The sequence below is a fragment of the Eurytemora carolleeae genome, unplaced genomic scaffold, assembly GCF_000591075.1.
Source record: "Eurytemora carolleeae unplaced genomic scaffold, Eaff_2.0 scaffold1058, whole genome shotgun sequence".
NCBI lineage: Eukaryota > Metazoa > Arthropoda > Copepoda > Calanoida > Temoridae > Eurytemora > Eurytemora carolleeae.
In genome coordinates, this window is record NW_019396949.1 from 100639 (window position 1) to 124668 (window position 24030).

At 31.6% G+C, this 24030-nt stretch overlaps 1 protein-coding gene across 1 annotated transcript; it reads left to right on the forward strand.

Annotated features, from left to right (window-relative positions):
- The first annotated feature begins 1659 nt into the window (after positions 1 to 1659).
- On the forward strand, positions 1660 to 22806 carry LOC111710416 (sodium/glucose cotransporter 4-like). The gene is given in 21 exon segments (XM_023484498.1): positions 1660 to 1806; positions 4224 to 4351; positions 5833 to 5904; positions 6221 to 6325; positions 7330 to 7415; positions 7524 to 7602; positions 8389 to 8418; positions 8421 to 8514; positions 9133 to 9213; positions 9840 to 9895; positions 11184 to 11277; positions 11654 to 11778; positions 12530 to 12652; positions 13125 to 13204; positions 14085 to 14183; positions 16386 to 16485; positions 17075 to 17235; positions 17624 to 17803; positions 17989 to 18036; positions 18532 to 18587; positions 22717 to 22806. Coding segments are annotated over 19 exon segments (1725 nt in total). The 5' UTR covers positions 1660 to 1775; the 3' UTR covers positions 17990 to 18036; positions 18532 to 18587; positions 22717 to 22806.
- The last annotated feature ends 1224 nt before the right edge of the window (positions 22807 to 24030 follow it).

The following is a 24030-nucleotide window of genomic DNA, read 5'->3' on the forward strand; positions in this document are numbered from 1 at the left end:
TATTTTCATAAATCACCCCTGAGTACTGTAATATACAGATTGACCTTTGGAAGTGAAGTGAAAATTGGCCTATACAATAAGTAAAGGATTAGCGTACATCATCACTCTATATACTAGAACCTCGTTGGTTTTGAGTCAATATTTTTAACTAAAAAGGATGACATTTATGAAGCTGTATAAATATTTTTGGATGTACGTGGAACCAAAAAGTTGGTAAAATTAAAACATGGTTATGTATCATAAAAATAGATAAAATTTGATTTATATAATATTCTGCCGACGACCAGAGCTTAGGGTTTCTATTCGCAAAACTTTTGCGCAATTTTGCGAAAGAAAACGCAAATTTTTGCTTTCGTTGCGCTACATTTTGGCGCGAAAAAATAACACTGTGCGCAATCATTCGCAAACTTCATTTCGTGCAAAATTGCTCTATTCCGCTTTTGCGTTATTCTGTTTTACGCAATTTTGCGGAACAAATTCTCAGTAAAAGGTTGAATAAAGGAGTAAACTGTATAAATTAGATATCTATGAGATTCCACGTAATGCTTAAAAAGGAACTGATTACTTGCCTAAAACTCTATTTTGCAACCTGATGCATGATGGCACACTGCAAATCAAGATGTGCACGATCTCACACAAAATTCGAGCAGTATGTTACCAATTACTCATTGTACACTTAAGACAGAAACAGACGCGTAGAATTTTTAAAATGTATCTGTTTATAGGGCTACAAAAAAAGTATCAATGAGTTGGTGAAGTAAAACCAAATGCCAAGGTTTTGCGACACGTCCAGGCTGTCTAAAAATTTGTTGACAAATTTCAATGATTTCTTTATGTCAGTGGTCAGAGACCTTTGATATTTCAATCATCTGCATTCGACTAGAAGTAGTCAAAATTTGAAGTATCAAAGTTTAACACCACAATTTTCAAATTCATAATTTCTGTTTCCTTAATTTTTTTTACTTAAAGGGAGTGTTCGCAAAAATGCGATAAAAAAAGCGCTTTTGATCGCTACTAATCTTACTTCTATCTGTTGCGTCTATAAGGAGAAAATTGTTAAAAACGACAAATACCGAAGAGCGTAATGTCCATACAAATTCAGAAAGATGCAACATACTACTTAGGCCGTAAAAAATTTATTTAATTTCAAACAAATCATTCAGATATTACAACCTATGGTCATCGATTATCTTTCGCCGCAGTTGTATATAGTTGATTTTTCATAGTATGTTAGATTTTTTACCGCCATTTCACCAACTTTACAAACCTATGATTTGAGATTTGGGATATTTAAAACATTTTCATGCAAAATATCGTTCATTTACGTGCCCGGGTATCAAGTCTTGCTGTGCATTAGGACTGGGCGTTGTTAAAGGGGGACGATCGTTTTTGCAATTAACGATTTTCCGTTAAAGACAATACTGAACGATTTTGAAAAGAACGAATATCAAACAATGATCCAGCTGAAGGCCCTCGTTCTAAAACGTGCAACGATTTAAAATATTTTGAATGTGTCCGGCCAGACCTACTGTATTCTACGTTGTGGAATATTTAGTATATAAAGAGTTAATTGGAAAAACCACATATCTGTTTGTGAAGCATTAATCATTTACATATTTTCTTTAACATTTTTTTCGATCCTTCAAACCCGTTTTACCATTTTAATTTTAGATTCCTAGTTTCTCGAGTCTTTTTTCTGCGTGCTTGATATAACCTCAAAGTTGAGTTTTTAAGCTAGATCCTTCCTGTACAGAACTAAGCATAGAGAATTCTCTATGGAACTAAGGGACACCATTGTTGATAAAAGTATGTAACTTTTTAGTGGATTAAATTGCATGTTTTTAAACAAAGTTTTAGAGAAAAAAAGCTGACTAATCCAGCGAATCCTTTCATAAAGAACTATATGGACATCATTACACGTACTAAATTTATTGATAAACATATATTTATAACTTTTTAAGCGATTAAATTGTTCAAAAGTTAATTGGCTGTTGCAAAAATTAATATTCGAAATAATGCATGCATTTTCAGAAAAAGAAAATCTTTTTCCAATTTTGGAATGTAAATAAAATTCAGTCTTAAACTATATCCCAGTGTCCTATAACTGCTTGATTTAATACTTTGATTTAGGCAGTATAATTGTCTTGTTCTATTATACATATTCTTATAGAGTACAATACCCATTCTATTCAACCCTCTTATTCAATCTTCATTATTCAATAATTTACAAACTCTTCTAGTTGAAAAGGACTAGAAGCAAGATTAGAAGCGATAAAAAGCGATTTTTTTTTCGCCTTAAGCTATACCCCCTTTCATTTTTCGACCGACACAGCTATGGAAACTATATGCGTCACTCGTTATAAACTTTATCAGAATGTTTTACTATTTTCAAAACTATATGTAAAACAGGGGTGAATTAAGTAGGCCCTCTTGTATTCATTTATCATATAATATGTTTATATTTTTTACTAATATTATTACAAAATAAAAGTCAAATATTGATGGAAAAATCACAGGTTTCAGATAATATTGCTGGAAACATGATTTCTGGAAAAAGCATTTACTAGAAGCAGAAGTCAGAACCTTTGTGTTGTGAATCTTCGAATTAACCTTGTATCTTCATTTCATTCAAAGGAATTGAGTCTTTGCCACAAATTCAGTTTTTGTAAAACCTATATCTTTTCAACCTTTGATGTAAACCTTTGATATTTCAGACTTACATTATTTGATCTAATAGCATTCATAGTTTGAAATATTAAAGGTCTACGTCATTGTGTTGCAACGATATTGAAATTAGAAAATCAGAGTTTGTGGCAAAAACTCAATTCCTTTACGGATAGAGATTATATATATCTGCATTTTCTTCAGATTATATCTACATTTTCTATAGAGATTATATCTGCATTTTCTAGAGCTTATATCTGTATTTTCTAGAGATTATATCTTCACTTTATAGAGATTATATCTGCATTTTCTAGCTGAATTTTTCAGAGATTATATCTGTATTTTCTGAGATTATATTTTCATTTTCTAGAGATTATATCTTCATTTTCTAGAGATTATATCTTCATTTTCTAGATTTTATATCTTCATTTTCTAGAGTTTATATCTTCATTTTCTAGAGATTATATCTTTATTTTCTAAAGATTATATCTTCATTTTCTAGAGATTATATCTGTATTCAAATGATTGGAAAACTTTTAGTTCTCCAATTTAAAAAAAATCATAAATGCAAGCTGTAACCTCGTTCATAACGGTGGCGCGTAGATATTTATTTAAAAATTGAAATCTAATTTGAAAGTACAGGGTTTTAATGGCATGATTTTTAATTTTTTTTACAGAAATTCTAATTAATCCTAAATTTAGAGAAACAGATAAATCCATTTCTTTCAAAGCAAAATTCATAATTCAAACTAAACCAGTAAAATTAATACCACGCGTTACTAACCAGATTTTTTAAAATAAAAAAATAATTACCTCTGTCTTTTTCAATCACAAGTTTTTTTATGTTCTACTAAAAAAATATTGCCTGCAGAATGACCAAAATTATCAAAATAACCAAATATAATAATATATAATTATATGTAAAATTATTTATATGTTTGCTATAGCTGGATAAACGGCTAAACCAAATACTTGGCTCATATATTTCTATGTATTTATATGTTTGCTATAGCTGGATAAACGGCTAAACCAAATACTTGGCTCATATATTTCTATGTATTTATATGTTAGCTATAGCTGGATAAACGGCTAAACCAAATACTTGGCTCATATATTTCTATGTATTTATATGTTAGCTATAGCTGGATAAACGGCTAAACCAAATACTTGGCTCATATATTTCTATGTATTTATATGTTAGCTATAGCTGGATAAACGGCTAAACCAAATACTTGGCTCATATATATATATATATCCATAGACAAACTATTTCGTCCTATTAGGACTCATCAGTATGGCTCTATTCATCAGATTTGATTTTGCAGTTGACGGGGCTTGAACCATGAATCCTTAGATTATGAATCAAACACGCTAACCACTGCTCCATATATATATATATATATATTAGCTATAGCTGGATTAATGTCTAGACCAAATTGGATGAAATTTATAAATCGAAGTGTTCCTAAAATTCCACGGGCAACTCCGGGCACTTTAGCTAGTATTGCATATTACTGTTTTCGATTTCTCTTATCTAAACAAAATTTACTTTTCTTTAGGCAATATGGAGACTGGCAATATGGAGACTGGCAATATGGAGAATGGAACAGGAGATCAGACCCTAGAAACCTGGGACTATGTTGTGATTGTTGTTTATTTTTCGTTTGTGCTCTTCATTGGACTCTGGGTAAGAATATAACCTACTCTTCATTGGACTCTGGGTAAGGATATACCCTACTCTAAATTTTAAAATATAAAAGATTTACACAATAAGTTGCAAAGGAATTTGGAAGCAAAAATTTGAGTTTAAAGAAAAGATTCAATTGTATTGTAAAATACACATTTAGTTTTTTTCCAGCAAAAACGCTACAATTATTTTCATAGAGGGTATCCAGCATTTTAGCCTTAAGAGGTAAATTTTACTAGAGACATAGTGGAGGCACCCTCAACCAAGGTTATAAGGCAAGGAAAGTTAATTACAGTTGCGTATACTCTGCGTTTATATATATATTGAAAACAGTTCTCTCTGGGCGGAATTTGTAAAAATGAATAGGTGCTTCAGTGTTCGTTCAATATCCGAGGAGGTTACAAGCATTAAATTTTGATAATTTTGATATTTTATATAATATTTTTCTTATGACCAGAATATTTCATTGATTTTTTATGCGAAAGCTGGATCCCTTGTCAGGCTTAGACATCCGTCATGTGTTTACATTACCGACCAGATACAGTACACTGCAGTACAAAAGATGCGTACACCTCTTAAAAAACATTCCTTGCATTATAACCATGCCCTCAACCAAGCTATGGGTGTGTACTGTAGTAATTTGCAGAACTCTAACCAAAGAAATATAGTTGGGTTTAGTGGAGTGTGAAGGGGTAATTGGTGCAATCAGACGAACAAGCTTTTTAATCATTATTATCTTTAATAAAAGAAAATCTGGAGATTATTGATCAAGGTTTAATGAATCGGAATACAGAGACCGATCGTTTAACAATACGGATATTTTATGATTATTTTCTCAAAATTAAATATTTACCTAACATTGCATAAGTTTCTTTAACCCTAAACGGCTGGGGAGGGAAAAGGGATTCTCTCCGTTCTTTTAAAAGAACATATCTTAAAGTTAAGAAACATTGTACGAAAATGAGAAACCTAATAATAAAAATATTAATTACTGAATGCATTTAACACCTCTCCACTTATATTTATTAAAATTAAACTTTAAATTTCTAAGTTCTAGTCGTTGATTTTTGGTACACATAACCTGATTGTTAGACTCAAATGATTAATAAACTATTCTTGTCTGCGTTTTGAAAATATCTTCTTAAAACTTGTTGACGTCTAAAAATTAGTAATTATAAATATGTTTGCCACAAAAATTAAAAATATGTTCGTGAGGGTGACACAAAAAACTTGATTAGCACATTATTCCAAAAAATGAGAATCGAGTGCGCACTTTTGTTAAAACGTCCTTGAAAATTTGAGATAAAAACATTTGCTAATGTTGAAAAACCTTGAACATAACCTTAAACAAACCAGAATTAGTAAAAATACCGACAAAAAAACATGTTATGTCATCAATCATCTAATCCAATATATCAAAAAAATATAGAAAAAAAGTAAAAAAGTTAAATCAAAGCTTTTGTTATTATTATTTTTTTAAGTCATCCTGGAGGTCAAAAAGAGACAGTGTTGGAGGATATTTTTTAGCCTCAAGATCTATGAATTGGGTCCTTGTAAGTTCTATTTTTAAATATTCCTTTTTCAGTTTTCAACTTCTAAATATTCCTTTTTCAGTTTTCAACTTTTTAATATTCCTTTTTCAGTTTTCAACTTTTGAATATTCCTTTTTCAGTTTTCAACTTTTGAATATTCCTTTTTCAGTTTTCAACTTTTGAATATTCCTCTTTCAGTTTTCAAATTTTAAATATTTCTTTTTCAGTTTTTAACTTTTAGACCCGTTGGTGTTCAACTTTTGCAATATTAAAGAAACCATAAACTTTATTTCAAAGATTGTTTTTATTAAAGTGACATAATCGATCTGTGTTTTAGGTAGGAGCTTCCTTGTTTGCGAGTAATATTGGATCCGGTCATTTTATCGGTCTCGCCGGTTCCGGCGCTGCCTCGGGCATCGGTATTGCCGGCTTCGAGCTTAGTGTAAGTATAATCGAGCTTTTTAGCTTTGTTATTATTCTCCGCTTCGAATAAAGTTTAAGAATATTCGACCATGTCATTCCAGTATTGCCGGCTTCCAACTAATCGTGTTGAAGTAAAATTGATCTTGTAATAGTTGGTCTTGTCGGTTCCAATCTTAATGTTCTTGTAATCAATTTTATAATCGCGTTGGTTTTGTCGGATTCGATCATTGTATGAATTCAATCGATCTTGTAAACGCTGATATTGTAGGATTCGATCTATGTGTATATGTAATCGATGTTGTAATCGCTAGTATTGTAGGATTCGACCATTGTGTAAATATAATTGAACTTGTAAACGCTGATATTGTAGGATTCGATCTTTGTGTAAATATAATCGATCTTGAAATCGCTAGTATTGTAGGATTCGATCTTTGTGTAAATATACCGAATTGTTATTTCAAATCAATATTATTGATCTACAGTATTCACAGTTTGAAATATCTAAGGTCTCCGACATTGGGTTGCAAAGTTATGATACATCCTCAACTAAGCTTCCGGTGTTTCTGCATTAATTTTCAGTACAATTACCGAATATATAGAAGCGTTTAGTGGAGAGTGATTAATATAAATAGATAAAAATGTATTTTAGAACAATATATTTAACAATAACTAACTAACTAAGTAAAACAACATTTTATCAGGGGTCCATATAATTCCTTTTTCAATCCCATTTGGGATTGACAAATTTAAAAGAAATGGGGGCAAATATTTTAAATGAGGGCTAATTTTTTATTTTGAAATTAACAATACCTCTGAGTCTATTTTTGATTACAGATTGTAACCCCCCTTTAAACGTCATTAAAGTTCAAGGTGCATACAGTTTTTAAATCTTGAAGGTTTTTTTTTAGTGAGACTGATTTCCAAATTTTGAAAGACATGAATTATTATTTAATTAAATGTAAATTTAGTTAGTTATAAAGTTCTTTATCAAAAATATATGAAATCATATTTCTTCTTTTTCAGGCAATATATTATATAATATTTCTGGGCTGGTGTTTTGTACCAGTGTACATGTCTAGTGGTGTGTACACAATGCCGGAATATCTCAGGTATGTACTGTTCTGTATTGTACTGAAGAGCTTGTAGAGAGTTTTAAAACGAAGAATACCGAATTTCAACTCAATTGCAAATTTTTATCAATTAATTTATAATTTCAGATTAAGATTTGGAGGACAGAGGATCAGAGTATACTTATCAGTCCTTGCACTTCTCCTTTACGTTTTCACAAAAATATCTGTAAGTTTTCATTAAAATATCTGTAAGTTTTCATTAAAATATCTGTAAGTTTTCACTCAAATATCTGTAAGTTTTCACAAAAATATCTGTAAGTTTTCACTCAAATATCTGTAAGTTTTCACTAAAATATCTGTAAGTTTTAACTCAAATATCTGTAAGTTTTCACTGAAATATCTGTAAGTCTTCACTCAAATATCTATAAGTTTTCACTCAAATATCTGTAAGTTTCCACTCAAATATCTGTAAGTTTTCACTGAAATATCTGTAAGTTTTCACTGAAATATCTGTAAGTTTTCACTGAAATATCTGTAAGTTTTCACTGAAATATCTATAAGTTTTCACTCAAATATTTGTAAGTTTTCACTCAAATATCTGTAAGTTTTCACTGACATTTCTATAAGTTTTCACTCAAATATCTGTAAGTTTTTACTGAAATATCTTTAAGTTTTCACTGAAATATCTATAATTTTTCACTCAAATATCTGTAAGTTTTTAATTAAATATCTATAAGTTTTCACTCAAATATCTGTGAGTTTTTATTTAAATAGAATATTAGAATAATTATTAGAATATTGTAAAACTGAAGTCTGCAGCTGATCAATTGCCACAAATTTAAGCCTTCTAATTCTTTTCAAACTGAGAGCTCTGATAAATCAAAAATTCAAGTTTGAAATATCAAAAATATGCACCATCAGTTGGCAAATTTGTTCAGATCAAACTATCTTTGTTTCTATTTTGGTAATTTTTTTATTTTAATTTTTTAATTTTTTATTTTTTATTTTTTAGGCAGATTTATATGCAGGGGCATTATTTATTAAGATGCTGCAATTTATATATCTGTTTTAGGAGATGCTGCAATTTATATATCTATCCTTATTCTACTGGCAATTGCCTGCCTTTTCACAGTGGCAGGAAACTTTGTCAATTGACTTTTTATAAAATATTTGAAGAAAAAAAATATCTAAATATTAATTAAATAAGCCTAATACCAAATATTCTTCTAGTATTATTTTGGCAGGCCAATATGGAAATTCAAAAAAAATTTTGTAGATATAAAAAATACAGTTTTATGTCATAAATATATTTTGTAGACATAAAAAATACAGTTTTATGTTATATATATGTTTTAGCTTAATTCAAACTAAGCTATTTTTTAACGACTACCTGTACAGTCTTAATATATTTAATTTATGATATAGATTTGACATCTATGTAATTCTATTTCAATATAATGGATTGCAAAGGACATGATTTAAACTGTAAAATCAATTTGATTTTTTTCTTCGAATGAACATGATTATCCTATATTCTTAGAACTATTATTAATAATATTAATATTGATGGAATTATTATATCAATAATATCACATAATATTATAACTGAAATAGGTAAGTAAAATTAATAAATCAAAATGAAATAGTTTGAGATTGACAACAGGAGATAAAAAAATCCTTGTCAGTATCCATATTTACATTTTACTGCATAAAATAGTTAAAATTGATGCAAAATTATGACAAAGTTTATTGAAAGGTGGTCTCACGGCTGTTATTTGGACAGATTTTATACAGACTATTCTGATGTTGATAGGAGCAATTATTCTAGCAGCTTTAGGTACACCAATACAATATTTCTATATAATAAAGCTCTTCGCTCATGTATGTACATGTGTATGTACACATGTAAATTTATTTATATATCAGCTATAGCTGGCCAAACGGCTGGACCAAATGGGCTACATTTTTTTGTTGGAACCCTTGAGTACCCCAGGGTCACCAAAGACTAAACAAAAATTTTCTCAAAAATCGACATTTTTTTAAAATTTGATTTTTAACAAATTCCACAGGCACTTCAGCTAGTTAAGAGATAAAAAAATTATGATTAGAGAGAAAATCTAAAAGAGGACTGTACGGAATTTTTACCTTCTGTTTCCTTATATTCATGATTCCTTCAAGCCTTAATTTATACTTGATGACGTCATATTTTCAGGTCGTCTTTACAATCTCATTTTTGTGGGTAACCCTATAATTTAAACCAGTAGCTGAACTATCCGTATTAAGACCAACTACCAATGTATATATATCCATGTAAGAATTAAACACTATACAAATGAGGATATCTTCCCTATTATTGATCATATAAAGGTTTTAGAGGTACCTTTGTAAATCGTGTTTAATGGAGGGTCTCTTGAACTTACATTATCTTTAAAAATATATTTTGATCATAAAGTATATTTTCAGCGTTCAGTCATGAGAAAATTGGTGGATATGAGACACTAATCGAGAAATATTTTAATGTAAGTAGAAATACCTGGGATGGACATTTTTAATGCGACATAATAGATAAAAATATGACACAGCAGACTCTTCCTTCGCACTTCGTAGATTTTAGATGCTGCATACCGATAAACTTAAACTTCTTATCTTATTTTTTTTTAGTCTTAAAAGGGAATTTTAAGCAGCAGTGGAAAAGATATTGTTGTTTTTTATTTCTGTAAATTTTTTATTTCTATGGTGTGTAAATATGTCACTATAGTTTCAGTACTCAGTAGAAGTAAATATTTTCATTTACTGATAGCGCCGATTGAAGAACTCATATCTCTGATTGGATAATATGATAGAAAGAAAGGTAGATACCACCATACTATTTCTATTGGTTCAGAATAGACAACAAAAACATGACTGAACCCTTATTGGTTCAGGCGCTAATGGACTCGGCGTACAGGAGTGATGGAAGTAACTAGTGAACAGAAATAAAAAATAAGAAATTTTCAAGGGAAAAAACAGGCAAATCTTCCCTTTTTGATTTGGAAAGCGTTTAATGAGTACTGTTGTGAATCGGAAGTGTAACTTTTATATGTAGGTTCATTTAAAATTGCACGGATTTTATAATAAGGATTTTTTAGAATATTCCATTAATAACTTTTACATAACTAGCCTTTTAGGGTGTTTTGTGCCTCTTTTCCAGTGAATAATTTGCTTTGAAAATTGGCCAATTTGGATTATTTTCAAATTTTGGCGGATTTTTCAGTTCAAATTGGTGCATTTAAAAAAATAGAAATTCCAACTTTTTTAAAGGAATTTTTATCTTCCAATTTTGATGTTTCATAACCATTCCCTGGGGCCATGTGAGGTCCGACACAAACATTGGGCCTGATCGGTTTCGCTGTTTTGAAGTTTATCGGTTACAAATACACAGACAGACAAGCAAAGCATATATATACTAGCCTTATAGGGCGCTTCGCGCCCATCTTCTAAATTAATTGTTCTCTTTGTGTACATCGTAAAACAAAACAAAAATAATTCGCGGATTTTCACGAAAAATTTCGTTGATTTTCAAAATTTTCAAAAATTTAATGAAGATAGAATTTTGATGGAGACAAATATTTGAAATTTTGATAATTGATAAACCTTCCCTGTGGTGACGTGATGTCCCACAAAAAATTTGGGCCAGATCGGTTCAGCCATTTTGACGTTTATTGGATACAAACAGACAAACAAAAAAACAAACAGACAAACAGACAGACAAGCCAAATTTATATATAGATAGATATACATTATTTTTTATTAAAATGTTTACGCCAGGCAACTGCAACTATCCGAGCAAACAATAGTGCGGGTGAACTTTGTGGAGGAGTTCCGGAAGATTCTATGCATCTTCTAAGAAGTGCTACCCCAGGTGTGTAATTACAGGGAAATATGAAGACGACTTTTTGTCTCAAGTTATGATTTAAAATAGTCAACATAAAAATACATAAATTGTGCAGTTTGCACAATGCACAGACCTGTATCTCTTAAAATAGGTTATTTTCGAACTACTGGTAAAACTATTTGCTTCATAACAACATCAAAATGATAAAATGTCGTCTTTTATTCCACATTTTTTTGCTCTACCAATTATTTGTCGGTTTTTTAAAACTATTTTACTGAATTTTTTTTCTGTTAATTAAAATAATAATTTTTAATATGATTTTTTTCTCAAAATCACATTAAAGTTTTTAACAATTAAATCAAATTTGATGACAAGTTTTTTTTATGTTTTCAATATTTTTTAGGAGAATCTGATTTACCTTGGTCTGGGTTGACCTTCGGGCTAGCAATATCTTCAATCTGGTACTGGTGCTCGGACCAGGTTATTGTACAGAGGGCCCTGGCGTCCAAGGATATGTCACATGCTAAGGTATAAATTTATTAGTGTAATTTGAAGCATGATAGTCATGCTTATAATTTTGAAAACTGATTTTTTAAATTATGGTTTCGCTACAAAAGTTACTTGCGAAATCAGCTACTTGAAACTGCTACCTCAGCTTAATATATTAAAATATATCTAGGGAGCCTGTATTCTAGCTGCAGCTTCTTGAAACTGCTACCTCAGCTTAATATATTAAAATATATCTAGGGTGCCTGTATTCTAGCTGGGTACTTGAAACTGCTACCTCAGCTTGATATATTAAAATATATCTAGGGTGCCTTTATTCTAGTTGGCTTCTAGAAACTGCTACCTCAGCTTAATATATTAAAATATATCTAGGGTGCCTGTATTCTAGCTGGTTACTAGAAACTGCTACCTCAGCTTAATATATTAAAATATATCTAGGGTGCCTGTATTCTAGCTGGCTTCTAGAAACTGCTACCTCAGCTTAATATATTAAAATATATCTAGGGTGCCTGTATTCTAGCTGGCTTCTAGAAACTGCTACCTCAGCTTAATATATTAAAATATATCTAGGGTGCCTGTTTTCTAGCTGCAGCTACTTTAAACTGCTACCTCAGCTTAATATACTAAAATATGTCTAGGGTGCCTGTATTCTAGCTGACTTCTTGCAACTGCTACCTCAGCTTAATATATTAAAATATATTTAGTGTGCCTGTATTCTAGCTGCAGCTACTTGAAACTGCTACCTCAGCTTAATATATTGAAATATATCTAGGGTGCCTGTATTCTAGCTGGGTACTTGAAACTGCTGCCCCTATTTATAATGATATTTCCTGGAATGGCCGCTAGGGTTTTGTTCCCTGATGTGGTGGGCTGTGCTGATCCAATCCAGTGCAAGGTAGGTTATTTTGTTTCAGTTTTCTACATTACAACTCAGAACTTCGGAGACATCAAACGAATTTGTAGAATGTCGTCTTCTTAATCTAATAAAATAGAAATGCTGCAGATATTTAGTTTTTAGTTGAATAATTATATGGAGCTCTTTAAAATTGTTTCCGCATATTTCATGGCTTTTTATGATTACTGAGATTTGGGTATAATAATATAAAACCCATTGAAAAGTTGTTAAGACGACATTTTAAAAATTCTTTCATTTCTCGGATTAACTGTACAAAATCGATTATCTTTAGATTGTTTACGGGTCTGTAATCATTCATAGATTTGCAAGTGATGTCCAATATGAATAATCTTTGAAAATGTTTTTATAAGAAATAATAGAGATCGTTTTCTTTCATTCTTTTACTAACCATCAACCAACAAGCATTCATTTCATTTATTCATTCGTATTTGATTAAGATACAAAATTTTAGGAGATATGTGGAAGTGAGGCAGGTTGCACAAATATGGCTTTTATCAAACTTGTGGCCGAGCTCATGCCTATTGGTCTTAGGTTTGCAAACCATTAAAATATTTTGGGAGGAGGGGGGCAAAAACCCTCACTTCCTCCTCCCCCTTTATTGCCTTCCTTGTAAAGCTAAAAGAAGCTTTAAAAATAACTCTCATTTTGACTTAACACTTGTACATAATTCAATAAACCATTTAAAATGTAAAATGAAGAAAATACGATTAAATAACGCTTAAAGTAAAAACAACTCAGGAAGAAAAATTAATTCTGCAAATCCATGCAAGGACGGCTTCAGGNCCCCCCCCTCTGTTGCTGAAAAGTTGTATTTACAAATTACAAATTACTAAAATTACAGTTTCTTCTACCTTAAAGTACAGGGTAGGAAAATGTGTCAATAATCCAATTTATTTATTCTAATGAAAGGAGAATTATTTTTAGTAAATAACGCTTCTTAGATCATGCTAATTTGTCTTGAAAAAAAAATTCTAAAGGAATTGAGTTTTTGCAGCAAACTAAAAATTTCGAATTCCTATATCTTTGCAAACTGATGGCTTGGACCTTAGATACCTAAATTATTATTATTTGAATTATTTGATCTAATAAATTCATATGTTCAGAATATCAAAGGTCTACGATATTGTGTTGCACAGTTAAAAGGATTAGAAAATCAGTGTTTGTGGCAAAAACTCAATTTCTTTGTTTACAATTCTTTAACTAAGAATTAACTGACAAATCCATAAATGAATCTTATCGCTATATGTATATATATACATGCATAACTATAGCTGGCTAAACGACTTTTTTCAAAATTTAATTTTTTAAATTTGTTTTTAAAATTCCTCGGGCAACGTTGGTCACTTAAGCTAGTATGTTAATAAATCCAAAAAGAGATCCTAAGTATGATATTAAATTTATTATCTTGTAGAGGTATGATGTTAGCTGTAATGTTGGCTGCGCTGATGTCTTCATTAACCTCTATCTTTAACTCATCATCAACTATATTTACAATGGATTTATATCCAAGGTATTTACAGGTGGATACACGAAGAATGAGGCTTAAAAGACGACCATTTATTTAATATTAAAGGGAGTGTCTGGCTGGACATGGTAGTTGAGCTAAGAATACAGTCTTGTGGAGCAATTTTTAGAAATCGTTTAAGACCCATTAGACGTTTGTACAGTGTAAAATAGATCAGCTACGGTGAAAATTTTATCATTAAAATCCTCCAGGATTGTCCAACCCGCCAGGCATGACGTGCAGCGCCATACCTCGCCAGGAAGGCATGCCTGTCCACCTGTTTGTGGCGAGGCAGGTTGTGGTGCTGCACTCATGCCTGGTGGGTTGACACTTTAAAAAGTTTCATAGATCTTAAATGAATCCTATAAAATTTCTTCACAAGAATGCATCCTCAGCTCCACTACCATGTCTAGCCAGTAGCCAGACACTACCTTAAAGGAGTCTTTTTACTTTAAGTAAAATATAAAATATAAAAAGAAACTGTTGTACTAGGAACCATTTGCAAACATTAAGACTAAAAATTTCTATACAGTCGTCTTTTAAGTATTATCCTATTGGGGTTCTCTGTATTGTCATTTGTCACCCATTTTATTTGAATTTGAATTTGAATTTTGCTATTTTTTGGCGAAAAATGTTTGCAACAAAAAAATAACGTTCAAGCAAAAGTTATGAATATAGATAATTAGGAAAGAAATTTTAAAAAATGTTTTATTAGTGATCAAGGTACTTGTAATTTCTTTTAAAGTCTCTTGAAAGGTAAAAATAAGATAAGATAAGTTAAAGTTTATTGCTAAAAATACACATAGTTATAATTACAAACAAAAAATCTGCAACTATTTTTATATTGTTTATGCTATATGTATTTATTATAGCAATTAGGTGGAGATTAGCTTTCGCTGGTTTGGGTATCATACCCTCCTAATTAATATTAAAACGTTTACAATATGATGAATTTTACTAGGTTTTGAAAGTTTACAATAAGTCAGGGATTACTAAGTGAAATTAGAGAGACCGAGGTGCAGCATAACAAAACCATTGATTTTTCAGTTTTAAGGTTTAGTATGTATAACAGAAAAAGATTAAGCATGTACATTAATCTACCAATATTTTATTTATATTTTCAAAAATAACAAGAGGGTTTATTGCACTTTGAGATGTAGGCGTCAGATAACATTTCTAATAGACTTTTTTAAAACATGCCTGACGAGGTACTTCTTTTTCAAGTGGCAAATTATTCCAAATCTCAAGAAGTGCATATGAGGGATGATATTCCAATGAGCCTGTATTTAAAATGTCAGTTTGATAATTAAGATACCTCTCAAAATTTCCGATTTTTTTATAAGTCTTTTTAAATGATGAGGGTATAGAAGATTTGTTGCGTATTTAAATTAATTAAATTAAATTTAAATGTTGCTTGATTGAAATCAATCAAATCATTTAACTTAAGGGTTTTTACTTAAAAAAAGAGGATCACTATGTGAAGTGGTTTTTGCATTATCAATGATTTCAGCTGCACGTTTTTGGAGCAAGCTAATTTTTTTCATTTTGGGACTTTTATTTCACCCCTAGGCTGCAATTCCATATTCTACAAAAGAGCGAAATAAGAAGTTATAAATAGTATGCTTAATGGTACTTGGAAGTAGATTTTTTACGTTGCTAGATGCTTTGTTTTTTACAACTTTAACATGGTGATTCCAGGTTAGGTTTTCATCAAGATCTTAAAGGATTCTGTTTTACAACCAGCACCTCTTCTATCCATTTCCTTATTTTCGATGAAAAGTTTAGTACCCTACCAGAACTTTTGATTTCTTTCATAAAAGTATATACTTTGTTTTTAGAGGCATTTAATGCCAGTTTATTTGCTTTGAACCAGTCTGCAATTTTTGAAATCTCAAAATTTGCAAAATTGCGACTTTTCAGATTTTCCGAGGTTGTAATTACAATAATGTGGAAGATTAAGATGGCGTCTTTATTTTAGCTTGCAAAGTGTTACTTTGATAATTCCTCCATGGCTTATTATAACTTTTGTAGAGAAACCACAATTGAAAATAATCAGTTTTGAAAATTATATACATGGAAATTTAATTCATCATTTATCAGAAAACGCATGCAAGGGTAATGTTGGGAATCCAACATGCCGCTCTATAAATGGAAGGTCACTTGAACTAATATTTAAATTAAAATATGTTCAAAGGAATCTGTTTTCAGGTTCCGACCCAAAGCTGGGGAAGCTGAGTTGCTAGTGGTGGGACGAGTTTTTGTTCTTTTTCTGGTCGGAGTTGCCATAGTTTGGATACCAATCATTCAGGTATACAGGTCACACGTGACACATTGTACACAGTGTACAGTACACAGTATACAGTACACAGTGATCAGTGCACAAAACACGGTACACAGTACACAGTACACAGTATACAGTACACATTACACAGTGATCAGTACACAGAACACAGTACACAATACACAGTACTCACTACAAAGTTCACAGTACACAGTACACACTACACAGAGTACACACTACAAAGTACACTGTACACAGTACACGCTACAAAGTTAACTGTACACAGCACACAATATACAGTATAAAGTATACAGTACACAGAACACAGTACGCTGTACACATCAAACAATACAAAGTACATACGGTGGTCGGCGATTGTATCAATACAATGAAGATGACATTTTAGTAATATGCAATTTGACCCCTAACAAGCGTTTGTCAAATTATATGTTTACAAGCTATTAAAAAGACGCTTTTAATTGACAACTTCTCTTTGATAAGATGTGTATAGTGTCTCTGCTTTTAAAAGGTTAGTTTAAATCAAAATATTGTATTGATATAAACGACGACGACTGTAGTACACAGTACACAGTACATACGGTAGTTATATTTCTAGGCTAGCCAGGGTTCCCAACTGTTTAATTATATCCAAGCTATTACAAGCTACCTAGCTCCTCCAATCTGTGCTATCTACCTTCTAGCAATATTTTGGCCGAGAACAAATGAACCTGGAGCTTTTTGGGGTTTAATGGTCGGACTTGTAGTCGGACTAATCAGGTAGATATATTAAACTTGTAGTCGGACTAATCAGGTAGATATATTAAACTTGTAGTCGGACTAATCAGGTAGATATATTAAACTTGTAGTCGGACTAATCAGGTAGATATATTAAACTTGTAGTCGGACTGATCAGATAGATATATTAAACTTGTAGTCGGACTGGTCAGGTAGATTTATTAAACTTGTAGTCGGACTGATCAGGTAGATTTATTAAACTTGTAGTCGGACTAATCAGGTAGATTTATTAAACTTGTAGTCGGACTGATCAGGTAGATTTATTAAACTTGTAGTTGGACTAATCAGGTAGATTTATTAGAAAGTCATCTTTATCGTATTGCCATATGCGACGACTTTATGAAACTTTTAAATAAATTTTGATTGTTAGGTTTGGTTTGGAGTTCGGGTTTTCGAACCCCCCGTGTGGGTCCTCCGAGCCCCCTCCTCCAGAGTGGTGGCAACGTCTTGTCGGAGATATTCATTTTCTACATTTTGGACTTCTTCTTTGGGCAATATCAGGGATAGTTGCCATTGTAGTCAGTCTTCTCACTCCTCCACCGCACAAGTAAATCGTCTTTCATTACGCAGCATTGAATTAAACACACAATAATACAGTTTTTTTTCAATCAGGGGGGGGGGGGTTTAACCACCGCAAAATTGATAATAACCGGACTATAAATGTAACACTAGCATTATGTAAAACATATATTCACTGTCAATCTTCATACCTTTCAAGATTTAAAAATAAAAATCATCCCTTCACAGGCTCACTTGGTGGACAAGACACAGTACTGAAGTCAGGTGAGTCCCAGGTCTTTTTTATTCGATTATTAAATGGAGTGTTCGCGAAAAATGCGATAAAAAAGCCCTTTTGATCGCTACTAATCTTACTTCTATCTGTTGCGTCTATAAGGAGAAAATTGTTAAAAACGTCCCATAAAAATTGAGAAAATTCCAACATACGACTTAGATCGTAAAAAATCAATTTAATTTCAAACAAATCATTTAGATATTACAATGTATAGTCATCGATTATCTTTCGCCACATTTGTATATAGTTTATATTTTATAATATTTTTTAATTAATTTGTTTTGAATTGGATTATTTCGCTTGCGCAACTATCTAAGAATGCCGCGCACTACTCACATTTTTCGAAATCCGTTAAAACGTTTTCTGAAAAAATGCAATATTATAAAATATAAACTATGTACAAATAGAATAGAATAGAAGAAATACGATATCAATAATTCCACGAATTCTTGGTTTCCCTTGAATTAGATCTCTCTATATTGTAGGGTAGGCCTAGAAGATGAACCAGATTATGAAAACTCGGCTCCACAAAATATTAAAAGTAAGATCTATGTTTAGCAATTAAAAAGAGTGTTAGGCAAAACTAAAAGTCAACCGCAACCTGGTATTACCAATTATTCATAACCAGCTGAAGTTCCCGGCGTTGCCCTTGGACTGTTTGCAACACTTGGAGGAAATAATTGAATCTTGAAAAAAAAAACGAATTTTAAAAATAAAATAAAAAATTAGCCTATGGTACTCAAGAGAAAAAATGTCTGGCAATTTGGTCGAGCCGTTTGGCCAGCTATATATGAGCGAAGAGCTTTATTATATATTTTGTTATTTCACTGTTTCTATTTCCATCCGATGTTTAATTGTATCTAACAAGTCAAAATCTCCTAGGTAACTAATCAAAAACGAACCAAAAACGAACTTGATAAAACGATCGTTTTTTTTGTTTTTTTTTCCCCTACGAATAAAAATATTGGAAAGAAAAGAAAAGAAAACCGGTTTGAAAAGTTAAGTTGCAGCCCCTTCAAACTAAACTGGTGAAACTTACTTCGGATCAAATAGATTGTCAAGTACAATAGATAACGTAGAATTTGTACACTCTCAGTACAGCTGTATTCCTACGCCACAAGTGTCAACTCAGTTTTTGTGTCCGACAAAATTATTAATAATAATGATAATTTTAGAATAAAGTGCTTATCTTACAGTAAAATAAGTCCACTTGTATGTGCTCTTTATTTTCTGTGTTTACACTTTTATTGAATCTTGGAAAACATGTCAATTATTGTGAGAAAATTTGGTTTTCCTTGTTATATTTGACGTCATGTATCATTGACATAGAGAATAGAATATATAGAGAGGAATTAAAAGAATCTCTCGGTATGAATTTTTTCAGTCCCTTTCAGCCTGAAAGGGAGTTTAAAGTGTACAAATCATGTAAATGTTCACAAATTATATGCAGTAGAGTACATTAATACAGTANTATATATTCTATTCTCTATGGGTAAGATTAGTGTGAACCCTATGTTCATAATCTGATATAAGTTCATTGCTCCCAATCGGAGAAATGATGCACATTACAAATGCAATAAAGAATAAAGCCTAACAATCCAGGTCCAAACGGGTATTGAACCCCAGGTATGTTTGCAGCCTTAAAAACATAAGAGTGTGTAGAGGGACAAGGGTATCGCAGAAAGAAGTAAAAACGTCATTTATCTTGCCGGCAGAGAAAGCAGATTGTCGGCCATCTTATGCCTAGGGTCTCCTAGGACTACTCAGTTAGCATGGAGCATCTGATCAGAAGAGTCGAATGGAAATATATTCGCCCAAAGCAAATGTCATGTATATTTAGATCAACTTTAGTTGGTCCAACAATAATCGTTTGTATTGTTATCATGTAAATATAGTGTGCAACCATGCTTTGTTATTCCACTCAATCTTGTCTTTTTCAAGCCTGTATATAAAGTGACATGCCCAAATTTTCTAATACGCCCTTAATAGTTCATTCCAGCCAGATTGTTTTGTTTTACTCAGCATCTACAATTCATCTAACAACACCATTATAAAATTATAAAATTAAAAGAACCAGTTAAAGGTGAATTTGCATAGTAGGTCAGTGCATACTTTTTCAGTCAGCACGCTGCACAGAGACTTGACTCTGAAAGTTAGTCATCCAATTTTTAGTAAGCTTCGAATTTAAATTGTTGCAGCTAGGATTTCCAATCGGAATTCTGTTGCGCGTTCTTGAATTCCACGGAATTAAGCGGAATTGCGCAGGATTGTAAGGAATTGTGTGTAATTGCGAGGAGTTTACAGGGCTTGCAATTGCGCTAAAGTAAAATCCTCTTGCGTTGAAAATCCTTGGTCTTTGTTTAATGGTTTTTTTCACCAACTCACCTCTACTTTTTTGTAGCCCTATTCATCTATGCATTATATACAATTTAAAAATACTATGCATGCAACATATTTTGTGTGAAAGCGAGCAGAACTTGGTTTGCAGTATAAGTTGCTTATCATATTATTGAGACGGCTAAACGTCTATCCCTGCACGACCTACTTTATTCTTGAAATATGTTTTATGACTGCCATCTAACTACCACTTGTTGCACATAAAACCTATTCAAGGGGTAAGTTTTCTTTTAACAGATCTCTGTGCTCTCTCATCTCAGGATTCTAAATCTAGCATATTTTAATAAAGAATAACCATACGGAAAAGGAAGCAAAATATATCATAAATATGTCAAACACATATCAAAGTGAAGGAAATTTGTATTGAAAAACAACTTCTTTTTCTAAAAAAAAACTACTGATAAACAACTCTTAATAAGTTTCGAAATCTTTTTTTCAACCAATTTCAAAATCCTTTTCAACCAAATAAGTTTCAAAATTCTTTTTTTCAACCAAAAAAGTTTTAAAATCTATTTTGCTATTAAACAAGTTTCAAAATCCTTTTTTTTAAATCAAAGAAGTTTAAATAAAATAATAACAAGTGAACAATATTGAAAACCTACATTTGTTAAAAAGTATTCTATTTCCTCATTCTAAATCTTCATTCTTCATTTAATGTTATTTGATACAAAGAGAAAAAATAATCTTTGAAGCAGAACTACAAAAATATCTTATTTCAAAATTTATTTATCAAAGAGGAACTCTTAAAGATCTTTTAAACAATATCGTTAATAAATTCTATGAAAATTTGATTTGATGGTTTATGATTAAATATTCTTTTGTGTTTTATTCCATGCTAAAAATAGACAAATCTAAATCGTTATTTCACACATATATCATTTTTGATTTTCCCTTTATGGTTAATCTACACTTTGATTGGGTCACATGTAAAAAAAAAATTATGTGTTTACATTAATGAAAAAATGTTCTTAACCTATTTAACAATCGCAATAAATACAGTGGGAAAATAGAATAATCAAAATTCTAAAACTTGAAGAAAAAAAAGTTGGAACCTCACAAAAAACGGTTTTATCCGCCGAGCAAATAATGTGTATAGGGGCTAAATCCAAAAAACTGCCATTTTGTTGTACTGTCACACTTCATAGATGTTTAACCAACTCACACTTTCACAGATGTTTAACCAGCTCACACTTCATAGATGTTTAACCAGCCCACACTTCATAGATGTTTAACCAGTTCACACTTTCATAGATGTTAAACCAGCTCACACTATCATAGATGTTTAACCAGCTCACACTTTCATAGATGTTTAGCCAGCTCACACTTCATAGATGTTTAACCAGTTCACACTTCATAGATGTTTAACCAGTTCACACTTTCATAGATGTTTAACCAGCCCACACTTTCATAGATGTTTAACCAGCTCACACTTTCATAGATGTTTAGCCAGCTCACACTTCATAGATGTTTAACCAGTTCACACTTCATAGATGTTTAACCAGTTCACACTTTCATAGATGTTTAACCAGCTCACACTTTCATAGATGTTTAACCAGCTCACACTTCATAGATGTTTAACCAGCTCACACTTCATAGATGTTTAACCAGCTCACACTACATAGATGTTTAACCAACTCACACTTTCACAGATGTTTAACCAGCCCACACTTTCATAGATGTTAAACCAGCTCACACTTCATAGATGTTTAACCAGCTCACACTTTCATAGATGTTTAACCAGCTCACACTTCATAGATGTTAAACCAGCTCACACTTTCATAGATGTTTAACCAGCTCACACTTTCATAGATGTTTAGCCAGCTCACACTTCATAGATGTTTAACCAGCTCACACTTTCATAGATGTTTAACCAGCTCACACTTCATAGATGTTTAACCAGCTCACACTTCATAGATGTTTAACCAGCCCACACTTTCATAGATGTTTAGCCAGCTCACACTTCATAGATGTTTAACCAGTTCATACTTTCATAGATGTTTAACCAGCCCACACTTCATAGATGTTTAACCAGTTCACACTTCATAGATGTTTAACCAGCTCACACTTCATAGATGTTTAACCAGTTCATACTTTCATAGATGTTTAACCAGCTCACACTTTCATAGATGTTTAACCAGCTCACACTTTCATAGATGTTTAACCAGCTCACACTTTCATAGATGTTTAGCCAGCCCACACTTTCATAGATGTTTAACCAGCTCACACTTTCACAGATGTTTAACCAGCTCACACTTCATAGTTGTTTAACTCAGGTTGTGCTAAAGACAGCTAGTGAAACAGCTGAAGAAGATGCTGATTCCTTAATCGAACCTGATTGGAAGAAGATTGTTGTAGACAGTAATGCAATATGATCATCGTAAGAAAAAATGTATCCTAAATCAGTTGAAATATCTAACATTTGGAATATTTTCAGTTGCCATGTTTTTTTGGGGATTCTACGCTTGAGATACAGATATTGTACTCGATCATCACAGCTTAGTATATGTACTGTGTACATGAAAAATGCGCTACAGGGGGACCCATAAATCTGTGGAATTGGAATACAGTAATAACCAGATAACAATGGAATAGGAGGACGACATTATAGCAATACTTAAATGTATTTAATGGGTTTACATAGCAAATGGCTTTACCAGACACTTATAAAATTACTTATTTTGTGAAATGGGTCTTTTTACACTGCACAATTGCTGTTCTTCGTCGTCATTGAACTTTTTAAAGTTAAAACTTGATTCTAAAAGTCGTCTTACTATTCCAGATTTTTCTGATTATCACCGTACGAATGTTGGACTCAAGTTAGGATTTTAAATAGTCCAGTGAACAGTAAAACACAGCAACTATGTGGTACATACAGACCTATTTGCACTTAATAAGTTGTTTTTCAAGCTTCTGATAGATTTGTTTGCTTCATAATTCCATCAAACGCAAATGGGAATGCTTCCATATTACATTTTTTCTCATTAAAGGGGCTGTTTGCGTTATTTCAAGTGGCCTTAAATGCAAGGATATCAATGCCCTTTTAACAATGGTGCCCATGAAAACTTTGTTTTTTCAAGTATAAATTGGATATCAGTGTTTATCATTTTGAAAATTAATTATGTGGTTTCTCTATAAAAGTGACTTACGCATTTAAACTGCAGGAAAACATTCAGGAATTATTACAATCAAACATTTTTAACCAAGAAAATCTACGAGATGATCTCCCCATCATTGATTGGTTCTTGCAATTTGAATGGTGGGTCACTGGAAATGGTGCTTACAGTCCCTTTAAGATAAATATTCATCACATAGTTTCTATTTAGTTGAAATAAATCCATTTTAAGCATTATATGCATTAATTATTAATAAATGATATTAGGATACTCCTTTCAGAACACGTGTTACTTGCACATGTTTCATCAGGCTTATTTGCACATAATCTGATTTTAGCCTTTGTTAGAGGTTGAAAAAACTATTTATCTCTTCATTTATATATATATATTGGTGGACTCGCTACGCTCGATTTTTTTTAGAACCCAATAAGTGTAACGTTGCAATCCTGAACTGAGATTTTAAAAGCTTAAACC